At 37.0% G+C, this 21,199-nt stretch overlaps 1 protein-coding gene across 1 annotated transcript; it reads right to left on the minus strand.

Moving 5' to 3' along the window:
- Nucleotides 1-2,081: 2,081 nt before the first annotated feature.
- On the minus strand, nt 2,082-4,855 carry LOC149153258 (uncharacterized). Its single transcript, XM_089443760.1, has 3 exons — nt 4,636-4,855; nt 4,405-4,552; nt 2,082-4,098 (listed from the first exon to the last, which is right to left on the minus strand). The coding sequence occupies exons 1-3, from the start codon at nt 4,853-4,855 to the stop codon at nt 2,082-2,084; spliced, it is 2,385 nt and encodes a 794-aa protein (XP_089299886.1).
- Nucleotides 4,856-21,199: the final 16,344 nt, after the last annotated feature.

The raw sequence follows: 21,199 nt of genomic DNA on the forward strand, positions 1-21,199 counted from the left end.
CAGGTACCACGTTTCATCAATTTTCAGACTGGATACATTGAAGCACAACATCATAATCTGAAAGGCCACGTTTCATCCAATTTTCATACTAGACCCATTAATATCATTGAAGCTCATAATCAATTAATACTAGCATCATCAATCTCTGAATTACCCAATACTGAATCAATGCTTTCACCAAAGCCAACCCGCATACAGATCTGGAAATATTTCCTTATAACTTTGCAGTTGTTCCATACATCAGACATACCCAGATCATACCATTCATAAAACATACGTCAATAATACAGATCTAGTCTATCAAACCAGATAATGATAAACATTACAATCCTTAAGATCCCGATCCATCAAGTATCAAATAGATCTGCAATCAACCAACTTCCTTGTACATAAACTGAATTAATACTTTCTCAGCACATAGGAACCAGATATCAAATCAGAACCTTGAACACCGTAGTAATAGATAAAAACAGCTAAAACATATTTCAAGTAAAGTCTGCAACTTCACCAACAGAAACCTGCGTACAGATCTATAAATTCATTCTTTCAAACATTCAGATATTAGTTAACCTAGATTATCATATTTATAGATCAAGTGTGCGCCACATATCATCGATCAAAATCATATAGAGATACCATTATTCCAGCCTTAAGATTTTGACCCATCAATAGAACTTATCCTTCTCCTTGCGCTTAGGTTCCTTCTTTATTCAGATCTAGATCTACACCATAACCCAATCACCGTATTCCAGATCTAGCACTTTATCAGATATTCAATTATTCAGAAGATACTTTGCCAGATGATCTCCTTCCTCTTTTATAGTCTTAAGCCTTTCACAATACCACGGTCCAAAACCATAATAACACAATACCACGGACCCAATACTTGGGATCAACACTTTTGGATGCAATACCACGGACCAAAACCATAGGATCAAAAACTGTCGGACTATTACCATGAACCAACCATGAAAGTGCGTGAGATCAACACTTTTGGATGCAATACCACGGACCAAAACCATAGGATCAAAAATTGTCGGACTAATACCATGAACCAACCATGAAAGTGCGTGAACTTTTCTCTTGCATGAAGGGAACTTTTCTCTGCATGAAAGTGCATGAACTTTTCTCTTGCATGAAGGGAATTTTTCTCTGCATGAAAGTGCGTGAACTTTTCTCTACATGAAAGAAATTTTTCTCTGCATGAAAGTGTGTGAACTTTTCTCTACATGAAAGAAGCTTTTATCTTCATGAAAGTGCGTGAACTTTTCTCTACATGAAAGAAACTTTTATCTTCATGAAAGTGCGTGAACTTTGTTGCACTATAATTTATCATCTGAGATTTGTCATACTGAGAATTGTCATCTGATTCCTTTGAGTTGTCCTGCATCCTATGTGTTCTATCACATCTGATATCTTTTCCGTAGATTCATCTAGATATATATAAGTGAGTTGATCTTCTACGAGTTGGTTGCCATCAAGTACAACACATGCATCATAATGCCAACAACTACTTCACCACACAAACCAAGTTGTCACGTAAATAGGTATGATGCCAAGATTTCCTTACGGAGTTTGATATTGCCATTGAGTATTAGTCGAGTAGGCTAAATAAAGCTATGGACACATTAGGAAGTGTAGTGCCCTATTTTATTTTGAATTTTTCGACAAACACTATTACTGACCCATTATTGTTTGGGGACATCTATGTGATGATGACAACTGATATACATATTAATGATGAGCATGATAGATGTTTTTCAGGACGAAAAAGCATGATTGTATTTATATAAGAAATATAAACAAAGCATATATGTACATTCACATGGAATAATATATGTCTCATATAGATCTGGCGAAACATAGTCATGGAGGAAACACCAAAATGGCAAGACATTGCCATGAAACCAAAAACCATACTGTCAACCAGCAACAAAATCTTCAAAAGATATAGGAGAGGCGTAGATGGAGAATCCTGCAGCCACAAAACCGAAGAACAACATCATATGAAAACAAAGCAGACTGATAGAAAAATATGACCAAAATGGAAATCGAGAGACCAGAGGATCTGCAAAGGAGAGTTAGAAATTGGGAGGAGAAAAATCCTGAATGGAAAAGATTTTCCCTTCATAAGCAACCTGCAAATACCAGAAACCTGGAACCGCCTGAAGGCCCTTTTTAGATAAAACATCTGCCTGTTGATTGAGTGCCCTGTTGATATGATGAATAGAGCCTCCCTCCGTTCTATTCCACAAGAACCTGATCTTGTCTAACCATCCTACAAGCTGAGGCTTGAGAATGTTATTTTTTCCAAGGACATAATCCACCATAACTTTTGAGTCTCCAAAAATTGAGACATCCTGTAAATTTAGAAAGAGACAGAAGCTTAGAAGGCCAGCTAGGGCCATCGCCTCAGCTTTACTGTTGGAGCCCCTCCCCCCATTCCAGTGAATGAAAAAATGACTATTTTCATTTGCCAAAATGTGAACTCCACAGCCACATGATCCATTCTGTTCAGCTCCATCGAAGAATGCCCTTGGCAGAGAAGAAAGCTTTTGTGGGAGCTCAATACAATCCTGATTCAACTGCTTGGTAGGTCTCTGCGGGATTGTTTCATAGAGAGAAATAATGTTGGAGAAAATTTCCAGAAAAGGGGATAATTTGCCATTGAAAATAAAATTGTTGCGCCACTTCCAGATGCTCCAAATAGTGATAATGAAAACTGATCTCCATGACTCCTTTTGCTTACTGCACCATAGAAACGCTTCGATAATTGAAGCGTGGGACATATGCTGGATTCCATAGCAGTCCTCCAATGATTTCCAAAGTTGCTGAGATTTATTGCAATTTAGAAAAAGGTGATAGTTGTTTTCCTCTGCTGACCTGCAAATAGGACAAAGACCAGGACCCTGCCATCCTCGCTTCCTTAAGTTCTCCCAAGAAAGATTTCTATTATGGAAAGACAACCATGAGAAAAAGATCATTTTTGAAGGGCATCCAGATTTCCAAAATATGAGTGGGAATGAAGGGCTGAGAGGAGACTGCTTTAGGCCACTCAAATTCTGGTAAACGTCTTTTACACGAATGGAGGTCATCCCTTTCGAATTTCTCCACATGAGACAGTCATATTCTGCCGAGCGAAAGATGCCACAATTTCTGAGTCGAGTCCTGATATGGTCCCATTGAAGAGCAATATCAACCAGCATCCCCAAACTTCCCGCTTCCTTCCAGAGAGGGATCGGACCCTGCCAACCTGCGATTAGGCTGTCCCAATAGAAAATACCTTTCCTGTGAAGGAAAATCAATAAAGGTTCAGGTACATTGATCACCTCAGCGCCACTCATAAATTGGTCTTTCCCAATGAGGATCTTTTTGCCAGATTGAAATCGCCAGATTAAGTTCTTCAGGAAATAACTTTCGATCTTACGGAGGCTTAACCATATTGAAGAGCCGAAAGAGGATCTGATCCTTCCTTTTCTGAACCAGAATGATAGGTCCTTCATGCCCAAGTATTTCTTTCGTATTATGTTGCTCCAAGGCCCTTCTTCATAAATCCCTCTCCACAGGGTTTTACATAACAGAGCCTTTCTGAAATTCCTCAAATCTAAAAGACCCCAGCCTCCCATGCTCTTCGGCAGAGAGATATTGGATAATTTTGAGAGGTGATATTTCCTTTTTCCCGCTTGTCCGCCCCAAATAAAATTTGCAGTAAGCTTATTCATTGACTGTATTATGCTCGCTGGAAGAAAATATAAATGAGCCCAATAAACTGCAAGTTGGTTTAACACAGATTGTGCCAGGATCACTCTTCCTGCCAGAGAAAGGCATCTATACTCCCAAACTGATATCCTCTTGTAGTATCTATCTGGAATCCATTGCCAGTCCGCCTTTGAATATCCATTTGCTTTTAACTGAAAGCCCAAATATTTAATTCCAAGACTGATAGATTGCGCCTCAATTCCAAAGAGAGCCGATAACCAATCAACCTCATCCTGGCAGATATCATTGTGGTAGATGATTGACTTTGCACTGTTTATCTGTAATCCTGTTGCCTTTTGGAAATTGTTAAGGATTTCATAGAAACATAACCATGTGAATCTGCATAGAATTCCAAACATTATAATATCATCAACAAATAGATTATGAGAGATCGAAATGTTCCTGCAAATTTTCAGCGGATGACACCTATTTTCCTTTACGGCCTTGTTGATATGGAGGCTGAGAGAATTCATAGCCAGTATGAATAAAAGCGGAGATAGGGGACAGCCTTGACGGAGTCCTCTGGAAGCAAGGAAAAAGGAAGATGGGATCCCGTTTATGATGATCGCATAATTCACCTTCTCTACGCAGGCCATGATCCAATTTATCATGCTAGCTCTTAAGCCAACCTTTGCAAGTAAGCACCTTATGAATCCCCAGTCGAGGCAGTCATACGCCTTGCGAAGGTCAATCTTGAGTATGATTGCATCCCTTTTTTTGGAATGAATAGCAAAAAGACCTTCCTGTGTACTTGCAACCGCGTCCAGGATGTTTCTCCCTTGTAAAAGTCGTGCTGATCTTTTGTTAAGAATTTAGACAGAGTTGCTTTAATTCTTTCTGCGATGATTTTCGCAATAATTTTGTAAGAAATATTACACAGTGAAATCGGTCGAAAGTCCATGAATGACTCTGCATTTTCTTTCTTTGGAATGAGCGCTATATTAGTGGAGGAGGTCTTCTGGTTGATACTACCTGATATCCTGGATCCTTCTACCATTCTTAACAGATCAGCTTTGATGAGATCGAAAAAGTGAATGAAGAACTCTATTGTCCAGCCGTCCGGCCCTGGACATTTGTCTCTTTTAAAAGATTTCATAGTTCTTAGCAACTCCTCCTCAGATACTGGCTAGAAAATTTGATCGTTTATATCCTCATCGAACATCTGAGGAAACACTTCAATGCCCCACAGAATATCCTGAAACCTGCATTCTTAAGATCTTTTGTATTGTTTTTCAAAAAAATTCACTGCCTCATTTGATATTTCCTGTTGAGAATATAGGAAACCTCCTCTTCCATCACTTATTTTCCATATGGAATTCTTTTCACGCCTGGAATTTGCGAATTTATGGAAAAATTTTGTATTCTTATCCCCTTCTTTTAGCCATATCGCCCTACTTTTCAACCTCCAAAAAGATTCCTCCTGTTCTAAGATTTTTATTTTCTTCTTTTGTAACTCCTTTATGCAACACCTCATTTTGAAAGATAGGTGATGAGCAGCCATGGCTTCCGAAGCTCTGTCCAATGCCTTTTGAATTTTCCTGAGATCATTTTTGTTGGATTTCCTTTTCTTGAATTGCCACTCTTTTACCACCTTTTGCATGTGATCCATTTTGTCTCTGAATGTCATCAAAAGTGGAAAGGGATTAGAGGACGCCATCTCACTCCATGCTTTTTTTATAAGGTCGTTAAAAGCTAGATCTTCCAGGAATGATCTATTGAATTTGAAAGAGTATCCTTTCCTGAAACCCTTTTCCTTCCAGCCTAATAAAATCTGTCTATGATCTGAAATGAAAACATTCTCAATTGATGAGAAAGGCATGCCCAACTTGTCAATCAAACTAGCATGAAGAATAAATCTATCAAGTCTCTTGGCTATATAAGCTTTCTCGATTCTCCCATTTTCCCATGTCGGGAGCATTTGGGGAGGGAGAATATCAACAAAATTCCTCCTTAGCAGTTCATTTTTTATTCTTTCAGCAAGGGGGTCCTTCTTGTTGATGCCCCAGATTTCATCCATATTTAGTGTGACATTAAGGTCTCCTGGAGACGTAGGTGAGCCAAGGGAAGAGTGCAAGTGGAAAAAGAGAAATCGAAGCATGACCAAGAGCACAGAAATGAAAAACCAGAATGGTCCTCCTCTGCAGAAGATAGAGTCCCCGAACAGCACAACCGTAGAAGTTCAGGGGGACAAAATTGCAGAAGGAAAATTCTGCATCCAAAAGAATGAGACCAGGGATAACAGTACTCGTTGTAGAGGCTCCTCTGGGGAGAGAAACCTTGACAGAATGTCAGCCGGAGGATATGAAGTGAGATTAAGCGAAAAACATGCAAGACTATGTTTTGACAGTAGTCATGGCTTACGTTAAGCGGGGGCCGAGCGTCAAGAAAAAGCTGGTGCAACGAGTCGTGGCATGGGATCGGGGAGGCGGCTTGAAAGGTTTACATGGGAGCCGGGCGGTTCAGGGAAAAGCAAGCGTAACAAATTGAGGAATGGGATCAGGGAGACGACATGCATTGGCTGCTGTTACGCACCTGTGCTGAGCTTATAGGCCACACCTCCATCGCGTTCTCGGGTTGGACGCCTTTACCTGCACCCCGCCACTCAGCTGCCGCAGCGCATCGTTTGTTTGTTTGAATGTCAACCCCACTTGCTGACCAAATCCGAATATTTTGTTTATATAAACGAGGAATGGGATCAAGGAGACGACATGCATTGGCTGTTGTTACACACCTGTGCTGAGCTTATAGGCCACACCTCCATCGCGTTCTCTGGTTGGACGCCTTTACCTGCACCCCGTCACTCAGCTACCGCAGCTCATCGTTTGTCTGTTTGAATATCAACCCCACTTGCTGACCAAATCCGAATATTTTGTTTACATGATGATATTTATTTTGATATTTAAATAACTTGTCATTTGTAAATTATTATTTTGATTAGTCATTTTATGATCATATATTGATAATAATTTCATGAATGTGGTGGGAAACTATAGCAACACCCGAATGTGAAATTGATTAAAATATTATAATTTGAATCATGAATCATGTTGATTTTAATATGACTATTATCAATGGCTATGTTTTATAAAGTACTAATGAATTGAATAATAAATGCAGACATAGAGTCTATACCTACCAAATAAATCTCCGTAACACAATTTAAATAAATATTTTGCGATAACATGTGAGTTTTTATTTATAATAAAACTAAAATGTTCCATTATGGATAAGATTTGTATCTTAATAATACATAATCGATTGATTGATTGATTGATTTATTTTATCCATGATTTTGGTGATATAATCCCATGTTCTACAATATACCACTAACAAACGACTCTGTACTTTCCTCAATAAATTATGGGGTCATCCTTATTTTTCATTTTTCTTCTGCCATGCAGAAAGGTTGAACGTTGACCACCACTTGCACACCCACTATTCTTTTATTTGTTTATTCTGTAAATTCCAACGCAGTGAAAGTCTCCTAAATTATTATTATTTTTGGTTTGGCAATTCATAACAAACCATTGAAATTTTGATGCTCTGCCTCTTACAATTAGAAATTCAGAGTTAAATCAACTACTTCCGTGACTGATGGATGAGAATATTATTAGCAAAGTTGAAGATACCGCTTATGCCTCTTAATTTATTGATACCGTCCACTTTTTGAGCAGTTACGAAAGTTTATGAGCTTGAAGTGACTAATTATAGGATAATAAATCAGCAAATTAAATAAAGTATGGCTATGATATGAACATTAACATGTGGAATAGTCCCAGTAGATTTCTGACCTATTTGTAAATTACTTAATTGATTACGTTAGGATTATATTTTTAAATTTCATATGAAATATGAAAATATGTTTGTTTTTGGAATTTTTATTTTTATTGGTTTAACTTAATATTTATATCATAATTTCTAATTATACTTTATAATTTATTTCTTATAAAATATCAATATATATTTTTTTATTTTATGTAATATAATATTTGCATCATATTGTTAGATTTTACCAGAAAGTTATATTATATATGTTTTTAGCTTAAATATTGCTAAGTAATTATAAAGACGGCATTTCAAATTTATTTAATTATTGAGTCGAGAGATTTATTCTACAATTCAGTATGAGTGTCATGTGTAAGTATGTTACATCCTCAAAACATAATAAAAATGATTTTGCCTAATGTCAACCAAAAAAAAAACAAAAATTAAATAACCATATAAATAGACAATTAAAAATTGAGGGGGTCATGTGTAAATATGTGACGTCCTCAAAACATAATAAAAAAGATTTTGGCTAATGTCAACCCAAAAAAAAAAACAAAAACAAAAATTAAATAACCATATAAATAAACAATTAAAAATCGATGAGAGGCTCATTCTACAATCGAGTATTTCACTTTCATTCTACTTGGTTCTTTGATATTTCACTTTCACTATTCAAATAATAAATAAAATGTTTCCATGTCTATCTTAAATAATGCAATTTTATATAACTTTACAGAGATAAAGTAATAAAAAAATTTCTATTTCTCTTATAAATATCTCAATATAGAATTTAAATAAATTGTTTGAATATCCATGTTAACTAACATATTTTTGTATGAGCTCTTTCTCTCTATTATGTGTGTACCACTGTTTACCTTAGTAAAATATTTCAATGCTCCAAAAGAAAAAGTAATTAAAAATAAAATAATGTAGTTACTTCTTAATAAGAGAAAAATGTGTAACTCGTTAAATTTTAATATAAAATATTAATAATGATAAAATATTCAAAAATACAATATAAACAATGAAGAATTACCACTTTAGATCTATCTTAATCACATATTTATCAAGCATAAGAAGAAAAGTTTATGGAGCGATATTCATCAGAAGAGTTCATAGAAAGAAAATTGAATGAGTTCAACACCTTAAGACAAGAAAGTATATTACTACCAAATTACAAGGTGAGATTCATGGAACTACTTAGATATGCCTCACATCTAAAAATAGAGAAATTAAGGATGAACAAGTTTGTGGATGGATAAACTATAATATTTGAGCAAAGATGAGGATCCTAATGCCTTGCATGTTGCAAAGACAGTTCAACGAGCTATTGTTACAAAGGAGGAGATCATCAATAGTGGTTAGAGTGGGCTACCAACATATATAGGTCTAGGTGCATTGAGAGTAGTAGTGACTTTGAAAGCTACTTGTACTAACATAGTTCACAGGTATAGTCAAAGAAGGCTACCTTTTAGAAAGAGTTCATCAGTGGGGAACCAGAGGTTGTTATATCGACCATTAGCACAATAGTCTTGATCAACAACACAATAATGCTGACTGATACAAAAGTTTTTCCTAGGGAAGTAGTTTCACATAACATCTCAGTGTTTTTTGACATAACAAAATGAATCTTTTTAACATAGTGCTGGACCTACTTTTAGTAATTTCACATAACATCTCAATATTGTTTGACACAACAAAATGAATCTTTTTAACATAGTGCTAGACCTACTTTTAGTGCATCTGGTGGTGGGAAAAAACCTCCAAAGAAGGTGTTTTCGACATGTGGAAGTCCACATTATGAGAGGGATTGTCCTCAATTATAGGGAATATCCAACTAGCGCAACATTAGACAGTAGTTGGAGATTTTGGCAAGGTCCATAGGATTCATGTAGTGGCAAACAACCGCTAGGTAGAGCATCAATCCATTTTAACCGTGGATCTACCAAGTGCCGAGAGAGATCGAATTTCAAACTTGAAAAAGATTTACACCTCAAGAGATTTAATCCCTTCTTGTGCTTGGTATATATGTGATTAAGATATATCTAAAGTGGTAATTTTTCATTGTTTATATTGTATTTTTGAATATTTTATCATTATTAATATTTTATATTAAAATTTGAATGAGTTACACATTTTCCTCTTTTTAAGAAGTAACTACATTTTTTTTTCTTTAATTACTTTTTCTTTTGGAGCATTGAAATATTTTACTAAGGTAAACATTAATACACACATAATAGAGAGAGAAAGAGAGAATTCATTCAGAAATATATTAGTTAATATGGATATTCAAACAATTTATTTAAGTTCTATATTAAGATATTTATAGAGAAATATAGATATATATATATATATATATATATATATATATATATATATATATATATATATAGATATATATTACTTTATCTCTATAAAGTTATATAAAATAGTATTATTTAAGATAGACATGTAAATATTCTATTTATTACTTGAAGAGTGAAACTGAAATATCAAAGAACCAAGTAGAATGGAAGTGAAATACTGGATTGTAGAATGAGCCTCTCGACTCAACCAACATAGATTCATTTTAACCATGGATATACCTGTTAGCTCTGCTACATGTTTTAGCGTTTAGATGACCAAATATCAACTCGGTCATGTGTTAATGCAGAAAAGGGAGCTCGCAGTGCTTTTTTAGCTTCTTCTCCTTCATTTTTGCTTATCCTCACATCCTCTGCTATCTCCATTTTTTCCTCCATTAGGCCTTTTCATTCCCCGTTTAAACCTTCCGAAACCCAACAAGGTCCTTGATAGCCCCTTTTCTTTAGTCCCCGAGCATTTAAACTATGAACCCGCACCCATATAACCTTTCGCCTTATCTATAGCCGTTGATTGTCGTGCCTCAATCTAACGGTCTTCATCTTTTCCCCGCACGATAAATCATGATCAGTTTCCCCACCGTCTGACTGTCCGTCGAATGATCCGATGGCATTCGCTGATTCCATACCCGCGAACTTGCCTGCGCGATAACTCGCGATCGCGGCGGTTTTCCGCCTGTCCCATCGGCCATGTGTCGGCTGATGATTCACATCGCACGCCCTCATACAAAACCCACCGCGGCTCTGAAGGCGGTGCGATAAATACCGCCCGCCCAGAAACCGCCTTCCCCCCCCCTCGTTATCGTCCATGTGTCTTTCGCTCCCGATCGCCGTCGGATATGTCTGACCACGATCCGACAGCCCACATTGGTTTGACCCTGTTTATTCCCGCTTCTTTCCCGCCAATAGATCTCTACGTCCGTGCACTGGATCCGATGGCTCACAACTTTCTTTCGCCTCGCCTCGCAGTACTCCTCACCGAGTGTTTTCCGTTGTTGATCTGCGTGATCCTACTGCCTATTTTCTCCCGCAGTTCATTCGCACGGTCCTCTCCCACAGCCTTTCCAAACTCCTGAAGGACGAAGGTGGCCTGTAGTTATGTACCCGAGCAGTTACTCCTCAACAACTGCGATTAACCAAGAGAATGGCTGAGAAGAAAAAGGACAGCCTCGAGCAGATCTCAGCATTTATCAGTTATGGCGCTCCTCTTAGACAACATTCTACCTGCTTAGGAATGATAGCAGAGTATCAGAAAAGATCATATTTGTCCATTAAAGCCAGCAGATTGTAGCAGAGACTCCATCAGAGAGTTAAGGTGATTGGTGGTCCATTATGACCCCTCCACGCATAGCATAGCAGCATATCTTTGTAAACAAACTCTATATATACCCAGCAAACAGATGTAATCAGGCTTGATAGATATTGTATTGATGTAAGGTTCAACTTCTGGAGACTGTAACTACTGTGATACCTACAGCGTCGGGTCTTCATTTTCAGCTAATGCAAGCTTCTTTTGTTGTTAATTTCTCACTTTCCACTTCTTCTTTGTTCCAGGCTGTGCCCGTTATGCAGTTTTCATGTGCTCTTGATGTTTAGCATTAGAGGGGCTGTCATCCCACCTTCGTGTTAGAATCTAGTATGTATCATTGAATTTGTATGCACGTTTCTGTTATTTTAATGCCAGAGAGCTGTCATCTTGTCTGTGCATTAGGAAATAGATTTATAGACCTTTTAACGGGTTGCAGCCGGCCATCACAGGGTCCTATGCATTTGCTGGTGTGGTCAGTATTCTCCATTATTACCTGTTCCTCAAACTGTGAGTAATTGGTGGTCTAAAGCCTTGTAGTCTGGGGTGTTCACCCATGTCTAGGGTTAAGCATAGTAGAAGTGGTTATCTGGCTTGAATATGCATCATTCTTTCCATTCATCCACCATTTTCCAACATTTTTGTTGAGTTTGTAATGTTCCTGAGCATCTCTGATATACAACCTAGGAGAGTTTCTTGGGGTGATAACATTAATTGGCATCGTTGCCGGGGAGAGGAGATTGAAGCTCAGCTTCCCTGGGAGAACGACACAGTTCCAGATTTTGATGATAGACAAGGTTTGGGCACATTTCTAGTTGTAATCATCTATCTGGCGACTCCACTGGAGGAAGACCAACCTTTGGCGACTCCACATTGTAGTCCTAGCTCAGTTTGTGAGGCATGCTTGGAGAAATCTTCAGAAATCACCAGTTGAACTAGTGCCTGATCCTAAGAAGATCATTAAGCAGAAGAAAATCTCATAGAAAGGAGCATCAGGACCAGGTAAGCCTTAGAAATTCCATGTATCTCTGTTAATGAAAGTCACCTTCAGAGATTCATAAAGCTCCTTAGTTATTCATCTCCCTTTCGGATTTCAGTTCAAAGAAAGAAGCTTTCCATGTTGTCCATCATATTCCTCTGTTTCTGTCATCCTTTTCATTGATTCATTCCACTTAGTCTACCAGTATCCTTTCATATACCCTAGTCATGGCAGGTCAGCAAGCCCTTACAAAGATAGAAAGAATCGTAGCTACCCGGTATGGACCCTTGGTCTTGCTTGTCCATTTGAATGCCATGCCTGCAGGGGATTATTAAGAATTTATGCCTAATTTTAGTGGTACAGAAGGAGTAGCAACTGAAGAGCACCTTGAGGCCTTTTATAGCTATGCTGATAACCTGGATATCAATGAAGAGGATGTGTGGATGAGGGTTTTTGTCCAAAGCCTAGATGGGGAAGCTAGAAAATGGTTTAGAGAATTACCCCCTAGGTCTATAGCAAATATTGAGGCCTACGATGATGTGTTCCTAAAACACTGGGGGGATAATAAAGATCTTCTCTTTTATCATACTGAATTTGGGAACTTGCAGAGAGAATATGGTGAGCTGCTGTCTGATTTCAACATCAAATTCAATCATATGTATAGTAGAAGCTAGTTGAAGTAAGACCCACCCCCGCTTCTGCCATGCTCACTTATGCCCATGCCTTTGACTCTCAATTCTGCTTGCTGTTAAGAGAAAGGAGATGTGCTTCTCCGGCTGATATGCAAGATGCAGCTTTTGAAGTAGAATCGAACATTCTGGCTACAGAGAGACTTGAAGGTGATGCTGAAAGGAGAAGATAGGGAGGAGAGTTCTCATCATCCTCAGAGCCTGAGATCAATGAATTAGCTAGGATGATTGAGTTTTTGGCCTCTGAAATTTCCAAATTAAAGGCTGAGCAGTATTCTGAGGAAGCAGGAGTTCCTTGTTCCTTTACTCCTTCAAAGCCAAATCCATATAGAGGAACACAGGAGCAGTTGCAGATTTTGCAGAGAAACAGAGATGCAAATGAAGATCAAAGGGTGAAGACCCTTTGTCAGAATTTAGTCATGGAAGAAGAGTTGTTTGAAGAAGAGGAGGAGGTCCATGGTTTGGAAGATAAGGGTAGTGCCACTTTCCTAACTAGAGTTGCTTTTGAAGAAGCATTATCCAAAGGCACTGCTTGTGAGTTTGTTGTACCTGCAGAACAACAAGCTTATCAGTAGAAGCAAGTAGCAGTAGATCCCTTCATCCTCAAAGAATCTGAGCCTAAAGCTAGCACATCTTCTAATGGCTATGCAGATCTGCAAATTATCCAACCAGCTTTTGTCCCCTGCCCAGTGATCAATAAGGGAGAAGAAAGCTCCCCATCATCTTTTGTTTCTCTGTTTTCTCAAAAGAGAATCCCTCACAACTGCCCACTAGGCACTGAGGTAGGTAATAGATCCATTCTCAAGGATGATACTGATCACCTCAGTCTTGATGTTCTGAAACCTGCTCAGGTAGCCTCCACACAGATTGAAAGGGTAGCTTGCTTGATGACAGAGGAAGAGGATGCACAGTCTTGGAACTCCTCCTTGGATGTGGACTGTTCTAAGAAAAATAAAGGAGCACGTGATGTCTGTGAGTCCTCCACACAAGAATACATTGGTCTGCCATTCATATTAATTGTGTAGGTCACAGATGACACAGACAAGTACACATCAACCATGATTATTCATCAGGTGTATAAAGGCTCCCATGAAAAACATCCAAGGAGGAGAGCACACAGAAGGGAGATGAAATTTGATCCATATCTGCCTATTAAGGTCAAATGCCCCAAACTTTTTGAGGTAGAGGATCAAATCAATGCAGTTTTGCAGCTCTATGATGAACTGGCCAAGAGGAGCAGAAACAATTTTGATGGCCCATCAGTTGGCCAGTTTTTGAATATTTATGTTGTTTAAAGTTTCCGGGCCTTAATGATTGTAAGCATTTTCTTTACAGGTTTTAGCATAGATTTAAATAGACTCCATGCCCAATGGATACTAGGCAATGTTTTTTAAGATGCTTTTGTATGAAGGCATTGGTCTACAGTTCTTGAGACCTCACAGGGAGGATCTCATCCCCAGAAGGATCCAGTGTTAGCTCTGCTACATGTTTTAGCGTTTGGATGACCAAATATCAACTCGTCCATGTGTTAATGCAGAAAAGGGAGCTCGCAACGCTTTTTTAGATTTTTCTCCTTCATTTTTGCTTATCCTCACATGCTCTGCTATCTCTATTTTTTCCTCCATTAGGCCTTTTCATTCCCCGTTTAAACCTTCTGAAACCCAACAAGGTCCTTGATAGCCCCTTTTCTTTAGTCCTCGGGCGTTTAAACTATGAACTCGCGCCCATATAACCTTCCTCCTTATCTATAGTCATTGATTGTCGTGCCTCAATCTAACAGTCTTCGTCTTTTCCCCACATGATAAATCACGATCAGTTTCCCCGTTTTCTGACCGTCCATTGAATGATCCGACGACATTCGCTCAGTCCATACCCGTGAACCTGCACGCGCGATAACTCGCGATCGCGGCGGTTTTCCGCCTGTCCCATCGGCCACGTGTCGGTCGATGATTCGCATCGCACGCACTCATACAAAAACTGCAGCGGCTTCGAAGGCAGTGCGATAAATACCGCTTTCCCCAAAATTGCCTTCCCCCCCACCCCCTCGTTATCGTCCGTGTGTCTTTCGCGCCCAATCGCCGTCATATCTGTCCGACCGCGATCCGACGACCCACATTGGTTTGACCCCGTTTGTTCCCGCTTCTTTCCCGCTGATATATCTCTACCGTCCATGCACTGGATTTGATGGCTCACAGCTTTTTTCCGCCTCACCTCCCGGTACTCCTTGCCGAGTGTTTTCCGCCGTTGATCTGCGTGATCCTACTGCCTATTTTCTTCCGCAGTTCGCCCACACGGTCCTCTCCCACAGCCTTTCCAAACTCTTGAAGGACGAAGGTGGCCCGCAGTTATGTACCCGAGCAGTTACTCCTCAACAACTGTAATTAACCAAGAGGATGGCTGAGAAGAAAAAGGACAGCCTCGAGCAGATCTCAACATTTATCAGTTATGGCGCTCCTCTTAGACAACATTCTACCTGCTCAGGAAGGGAAGTAGAGTATCAGAAAAGATTAGATTTTTCCATTAAAGCCAACAGATCGTAGCAGAAACTCCATCAAAGAGTTAAGGTGGTTGGTGGTCCATTATGACCCCTCCATGCATAGCATAGCAGCATATCTTTGTAAACAAACTCTATATATACCCAACAAACAGATGTAATCAGGGTTGATGGATATTGTATTGATGTAAGGTTCAACTTCTGGAGACTGTAACTACTGTGATACCTGCAGCGTCTGGTCTTCATTTTCAGCTAATGCAAGCTTCTTTTGTTGTTAATTGCTCACTTTCCACTTCTTCTTTGTTCCAGGCTGTGCCTGTTATGCATTTTTCATGTGCTCTTGATTTTTAGCATTAGAGGGGTTGTCATCCCACCTCTGTGTTAGAATCTAGTATGTATCATTGAATTTGTATGCAGGTTTCTGTTATTTTAATGCCAGAGAGTTGTCATCCTGTCTGTGCATTAGGAAATAGATTTACAGACCTTTTAACTGGTTGCAGCCGACCATCACAGGGTCCTGTGCATCTGCTGGTGTGGTCAGTATTCTCCATTTTTACCTGTTCCTCAAACTGTGAGTAATTGGTTGTCTAAAGCCTTGTAGTATAGGGGTGTTCACCCATGTCTGGGGTTAAGCATAGTAGAAGTGGTTATCTGACTTGAATATGCATCATTCCTTCCATTCATCCACCATTTTCCAACATTTTTGTTGAGTTTGTAATTTTCCCGAGCATCTTTGATATACAACCTAGGAGAGTTTCTTGGGGTGATAACAATACCAAGAGCCAAGAGGGATCAAATTTCAAACTTGAAAAAAGATTTACACCTCAAGAAATTTAATAATTTCTTGTGCTTGGTAAATATGTGATTAAGATAGATCTAAAGTGGTAATTTTCATCGTTTATATTGTATTTTTGAATATTTTATCATTACTAATATTTATATTAAAAATTGAATGAGATACTCATTTTCCTCTTATTAACAAGTAACTACATTATTTTATCTTTAATTACTTTTTATTTTTGAGCATTGAAATATTTTACTAAGGTAAACATTAATACACACATAAGAGAGAGAGAGAGTTCATACATAAATATATTAGTAAATATGGATATTCAAACAATTTATTAAGTTCTATATTGAGATATTTATAAGACAAATAGATTTATTTTTTAATTACTTTATCTCTATAAAGTTATATAAAATTGTATTATTTAAGATAGACATGGAAATATTTTATTTATTACTTGAAGCATGAAAGTGAAATATAAAAAAAAAAGTAGAATGAAAGTGAAATACTGGATTGTAGAATGAGTCTTTCGTTGATTTTTAATTGTTTATTTATATGGTTATTTAATTTTTATTTTTTGTTTTGGTTGACATTAGCCAAAATCATTTTTATTATGTCTTGAGAGCATCACATACTTACACATGACCCTCAATTTTTAATTGTTTATTTATTGGGTTATTTAATTTTTTTTTTTTGACGTTAGCCAAAATCATTTTTATTCAGTTTTGAGGACATGACATACTTACACATGACCCTCATATTGGATTGTAGAATGAGCCTCTTGGCTCAATCAGCATAGATCCATTTTAACCGCGGATCTACCAAGAGTTGAGAGGGATCAAATTTCAAACTTGGAAAAAGGTTTACACCTCAAGAGATTTAATCCCTTCTTATGCTTGGTAAATATGTGATTAAGATAGATCTAAAGTGGTATTTTTTCATTGTTTATATTGTATTTTTGAATATTTTATTATTATTAATATTTTATATTAAAAATTGAATGAGTTACACATTTTTCTCTTATTAACAAGTAACTACATTATTTTATCTTTAATTACTTTTTATTTTTGAGCTTTGAAATATTTTACTAAGGTAAACATTAATACACACATAATAGAGAGAGAAAGAGAGAGTTCATAGAGAAATATATTAGTTAATATGGATATTCAAACAATTTATTTAAGTTCTATATTGAGATATTTATAAGATAAATAGACTTTAATTACTTTATCTCTATAAAGTTATATAAAATTGTATTATTTAAAATAGACATGGAAATATTTGATTTATTACTTGAAGAGTGAAAGTAAAATATCAATGAACCAAGTAGAATGAAAGTGAAATACTGGATTGTAGAATGAGCCTCTGGTCGGTTTTTAATTGTTTATTTATATGTTTATTTAATTTTTGTTTTGGTTGAAATTAGCCAAAATCATTTTTAATGTTGATTTCTAATCCTATTTGATATATTTTTATTTATTTACCATGCCTCTTTATACCTATTTTATATTTATTTATTTATTTACCATACCTCTTTTATAAATATGGTATTTGGCCCATGGTATTAATAATAATTTGTCCCATACGCTTGACGTAAATAAAACCCTACTTTGAGTTTTAGTAAATATAAAAGGTTTATGAAGTACATATAAAAAGACGTTTTATTTGTTTACCATACCTCTGGTTTTTTGCACCGAGAGGCGCTCTACAACCCAATATGGGGGTAGATCTCAAGCGTAAATGTTTAACATTTTTAATGTAATGTAGGCATGTTGTAGTTGTTACAACACCCTCTAAAATTTTGTCTTACACTCAATTTCGGAGCCTTCCTTGGTCTTGTACATTGTTGTCGCAAACATAGAAGCTTATTTCATAAACTTTCTTGAGGTATTTTTCTCCCTTTGAAACTTGGGTAAACTGTCATCTTTTGGCATGATTGGTTGTTGCACAATGTGTAGAAGCATGTTATGATGGTTTCAAGGGTCTATATTTATGTATATGAAATTTTGTAACTATGTAAACATTTGTGGCACTCATTCACAAATTTTTGAGCACTGTCGCACAAATGTTGTTGTGGTGGTCCCAAAGTCTATCTTAAGTGTCGCAATTGTTGTAATTGGTCAAAAAGTTGTCACACAGAGGGAAATGCATTATTCATGTGTCCTGGGTGATACATGTTATTGTGTCATCATGTATTAGTGTGAGATCACAGTCGACGTCTTATCATTTTTGACATCATTCTAACTGGTCTTACACTTAGCCATTTCTGAGAAGGCTTCCCGACTAAGAAACTTGGCTTCACTTGGCCTCCTTGAACTACACACTGTGTAGTTCGAGTCCTATAGATGTGACCTTACCCCTTGGTACTGCACAATGTGAATTTCCTGGCTCCTAAGACTATTGCATTGTGCAGTTTCTATGCTCAAGATCTAGCCTTGTCCTCCAGAATTGTGCAATCCTTTCTCTCAACCTGGCCCTAACTATGCACTTTGCAATCACAAGTCTCAATCTCATTCCCTGAGCCTCTAAAATGCACATTTATGTAATTTCCTAGCCTCCCTTATCTCTTGGGAATAAGCAGTGTGTTCACTCAGTGTCCATCAACTCAACCTGCCTCACAAGCTCCCAAAATTGTGCAATTTTCTCCCTCAGTCTAGATTGAACTACGCACCACGTAGTCTTAAGGCTCAAGCCTCAGCGCTGAGCTCTTGAGCTGCGCAATTGCGTAGTTATCTGGTCTCATTTTTCCTTGAGAACTGTGTAAAAGCTTGATCTAGTGCCTGTCCCCTTAGCTTGTCATCCTGAGCTCCTAGACTAAGCAGTTTTCTTCCTCAGCCCAGCCTGAACTGTGCATTGAACAGTCTCAAGGCTCAAGCTTCACCCCTGACTACCTGAGCTACCCAATCGCGTAGTTACTGAGCCTCTTTCCTAGACTGTCACCCTATTCCGACTAAGTCAGTGGATCAATGTGAACCATCTTAGACTAGGGGTTTATGAGACTGATGGATTCTTGTCATGAGTGATTTACAGATACAGGTTCCTTACCATGCTATGGCGAGATGTTGAAGAAAGATATGAAGGAGGGAAACATGTTTAAAGACACTTGTTGGGCCTAAGAATTATCCTTAAAATACATCCACTTTCACTCCATTCAGACATTTTCTCACCTCTATTCCACCACCATGTCACCACATTAGCTTCACTTTCATCATTAAATGGGTTACCATTATGTTTTCCAAAACATTATTAATTCTTAGTATTTTTAAGTGAATTTGTGGTTAAACTTTAGAAAATAATATCCATATACTTATACCTAACAATTAGAATGAGTTTGTTGACATGTGTAGGTACAAAGGAAGCTTCTAAGGAACCCTTATGTGGCACTTTATGTTCAAATTCGAATTTGAGGAGATCATGGACCTCATGGAGAAGATCATGGAGGACAGGGTTATATGTCACCATTGGTTGAGAGATATGTGGATTTGAAGAGGGAATAGTGGATCCACATTTATGAGTTTGTTATCATAACTTTTGTATAAATGGGAGTGTTATCTACTTCATTTGTAACTTTGGAATTTAGAATTTAGAATTGAGAAGTTAGAAATTAGAACCTTGGGATCTTATAAGTTGTAATGAGAAGTTATAATTTAGAATCATTGTAATGGAGATTTTAGAACCTCTTGGAATGTAGAGCGTGTAATTACAATTTGCAATTGATGATAAATAAAATGGAGCTTCTTTGATCTTCCACATTTGACTTCTCTTTTGATGTGCTTGTGAATCCTTGGAAGGGCCCCCATTGTCTAGCAAGTACACTTTTGTTTTGGTAAGCTTTCATTTTATGTTTGTTTGTAAATTTCATTAGGTTCATATGTTTGAAATATTAACAAATGACCTTTCGTAAGAAAGTATTAATGTTTCTTTCAATGAATCGGATTTGTTATTTAATGTTTGATTTCATTAGTTTAAATAGTTTGTTGATTAAGATGATTAGAAATATTAATGAACAATCTCTTGTAATGGAGCTTTAATATTTCTTACACTTGTCACAATGTCTTTAGATTTCATTTTGTTAAATGACTAAATAGGTGTTGGAGATCCCAACGAAAGACCTCCTATAAGGTAGCTTTGGCATTTCTTCACCTAGCTTAGTTTAGTTTGTCTCTAAGTCCATATAAATTGGATGATCCTTGAAGTATACTTACCCGGATTGATAGTAAATGAAACTCTAATTTGCATCTGCATTTTAGACAAAACATTTTGGCACCGTTGCCAGGGAGGATGATTTAGAGATAGACTTAGGAAGTCATTTTTATTGAAATTTCTTTTTATGGCCTAACTTGTGAAACCTGGTGACAGCAGGATCTTCATAAAGGAGTTCAAGTTTGAGCTTTTTGATTTTTTTCGTACTTAGTTAGTTTCAAATTTAGTTTTTAAACCGCCAATTTCTTACTAATCCATCTACGGATGAGAAAATTGAAAATGTTAAACAGGTATTTCTTGGAGAGCAAGAAAAATATTGAAGATTGGTTCCAAATAACCTTGTGTCAACTCCAAGAATAAAACAGGTTAGTCACATCCTTGCAAATAATCAGGTAAAATTTTTAAATCTTGATGTGAGCATTTTCGAATTCTTAGTCCATATGTGGCTTCACTGGAAACATTCTTTTAATTAGGAAATAAAAAATCTTTCAAGTTAAGGTAGAATAGATTAGAAAAAGATGAGATCTCGTAGACTTTTCTTTTAAAAAATAAAAATAATAAAAAAAACATGATCATTTCTAACAAATAGATTTAGGTAAGAGCCACTTCATCCACGCTAACCTGCAAAAATAAAAATAAATCAATAGGTTAGTATGCTCTCTTCCTGCGCTTCGAGCAATCAGGAAGATCAGAAAATCTATTGATTTACTTTCGAAATTAAATAAAAATCTCTTGCTTGGAATTTACACAAATCATAAAAACTACAACATTATAAATCGAAATCATTTAAAAAAAAAACTCGTTTATTTTCGATTTCAAATTTAAAAATTAAATCTGTAGTTTACCTTAAGAAA

The sequence above is a fragment of the Pinus tabuliformis genome, chromosome 9 (assembly GCF_031772625.1).
Source record: "Pinus tabuliformis cultivar Carrire ecotype Pingquan chromosome 9, CPIR1, whole genome shotgun sequence".
Classification (NCBI taxonomy): Eukaryota; Viridiplantae; Streptophyta; class Pinopsida; order Pinales; family Pinaceae; genus Pinus; species Pinus tabuliformis.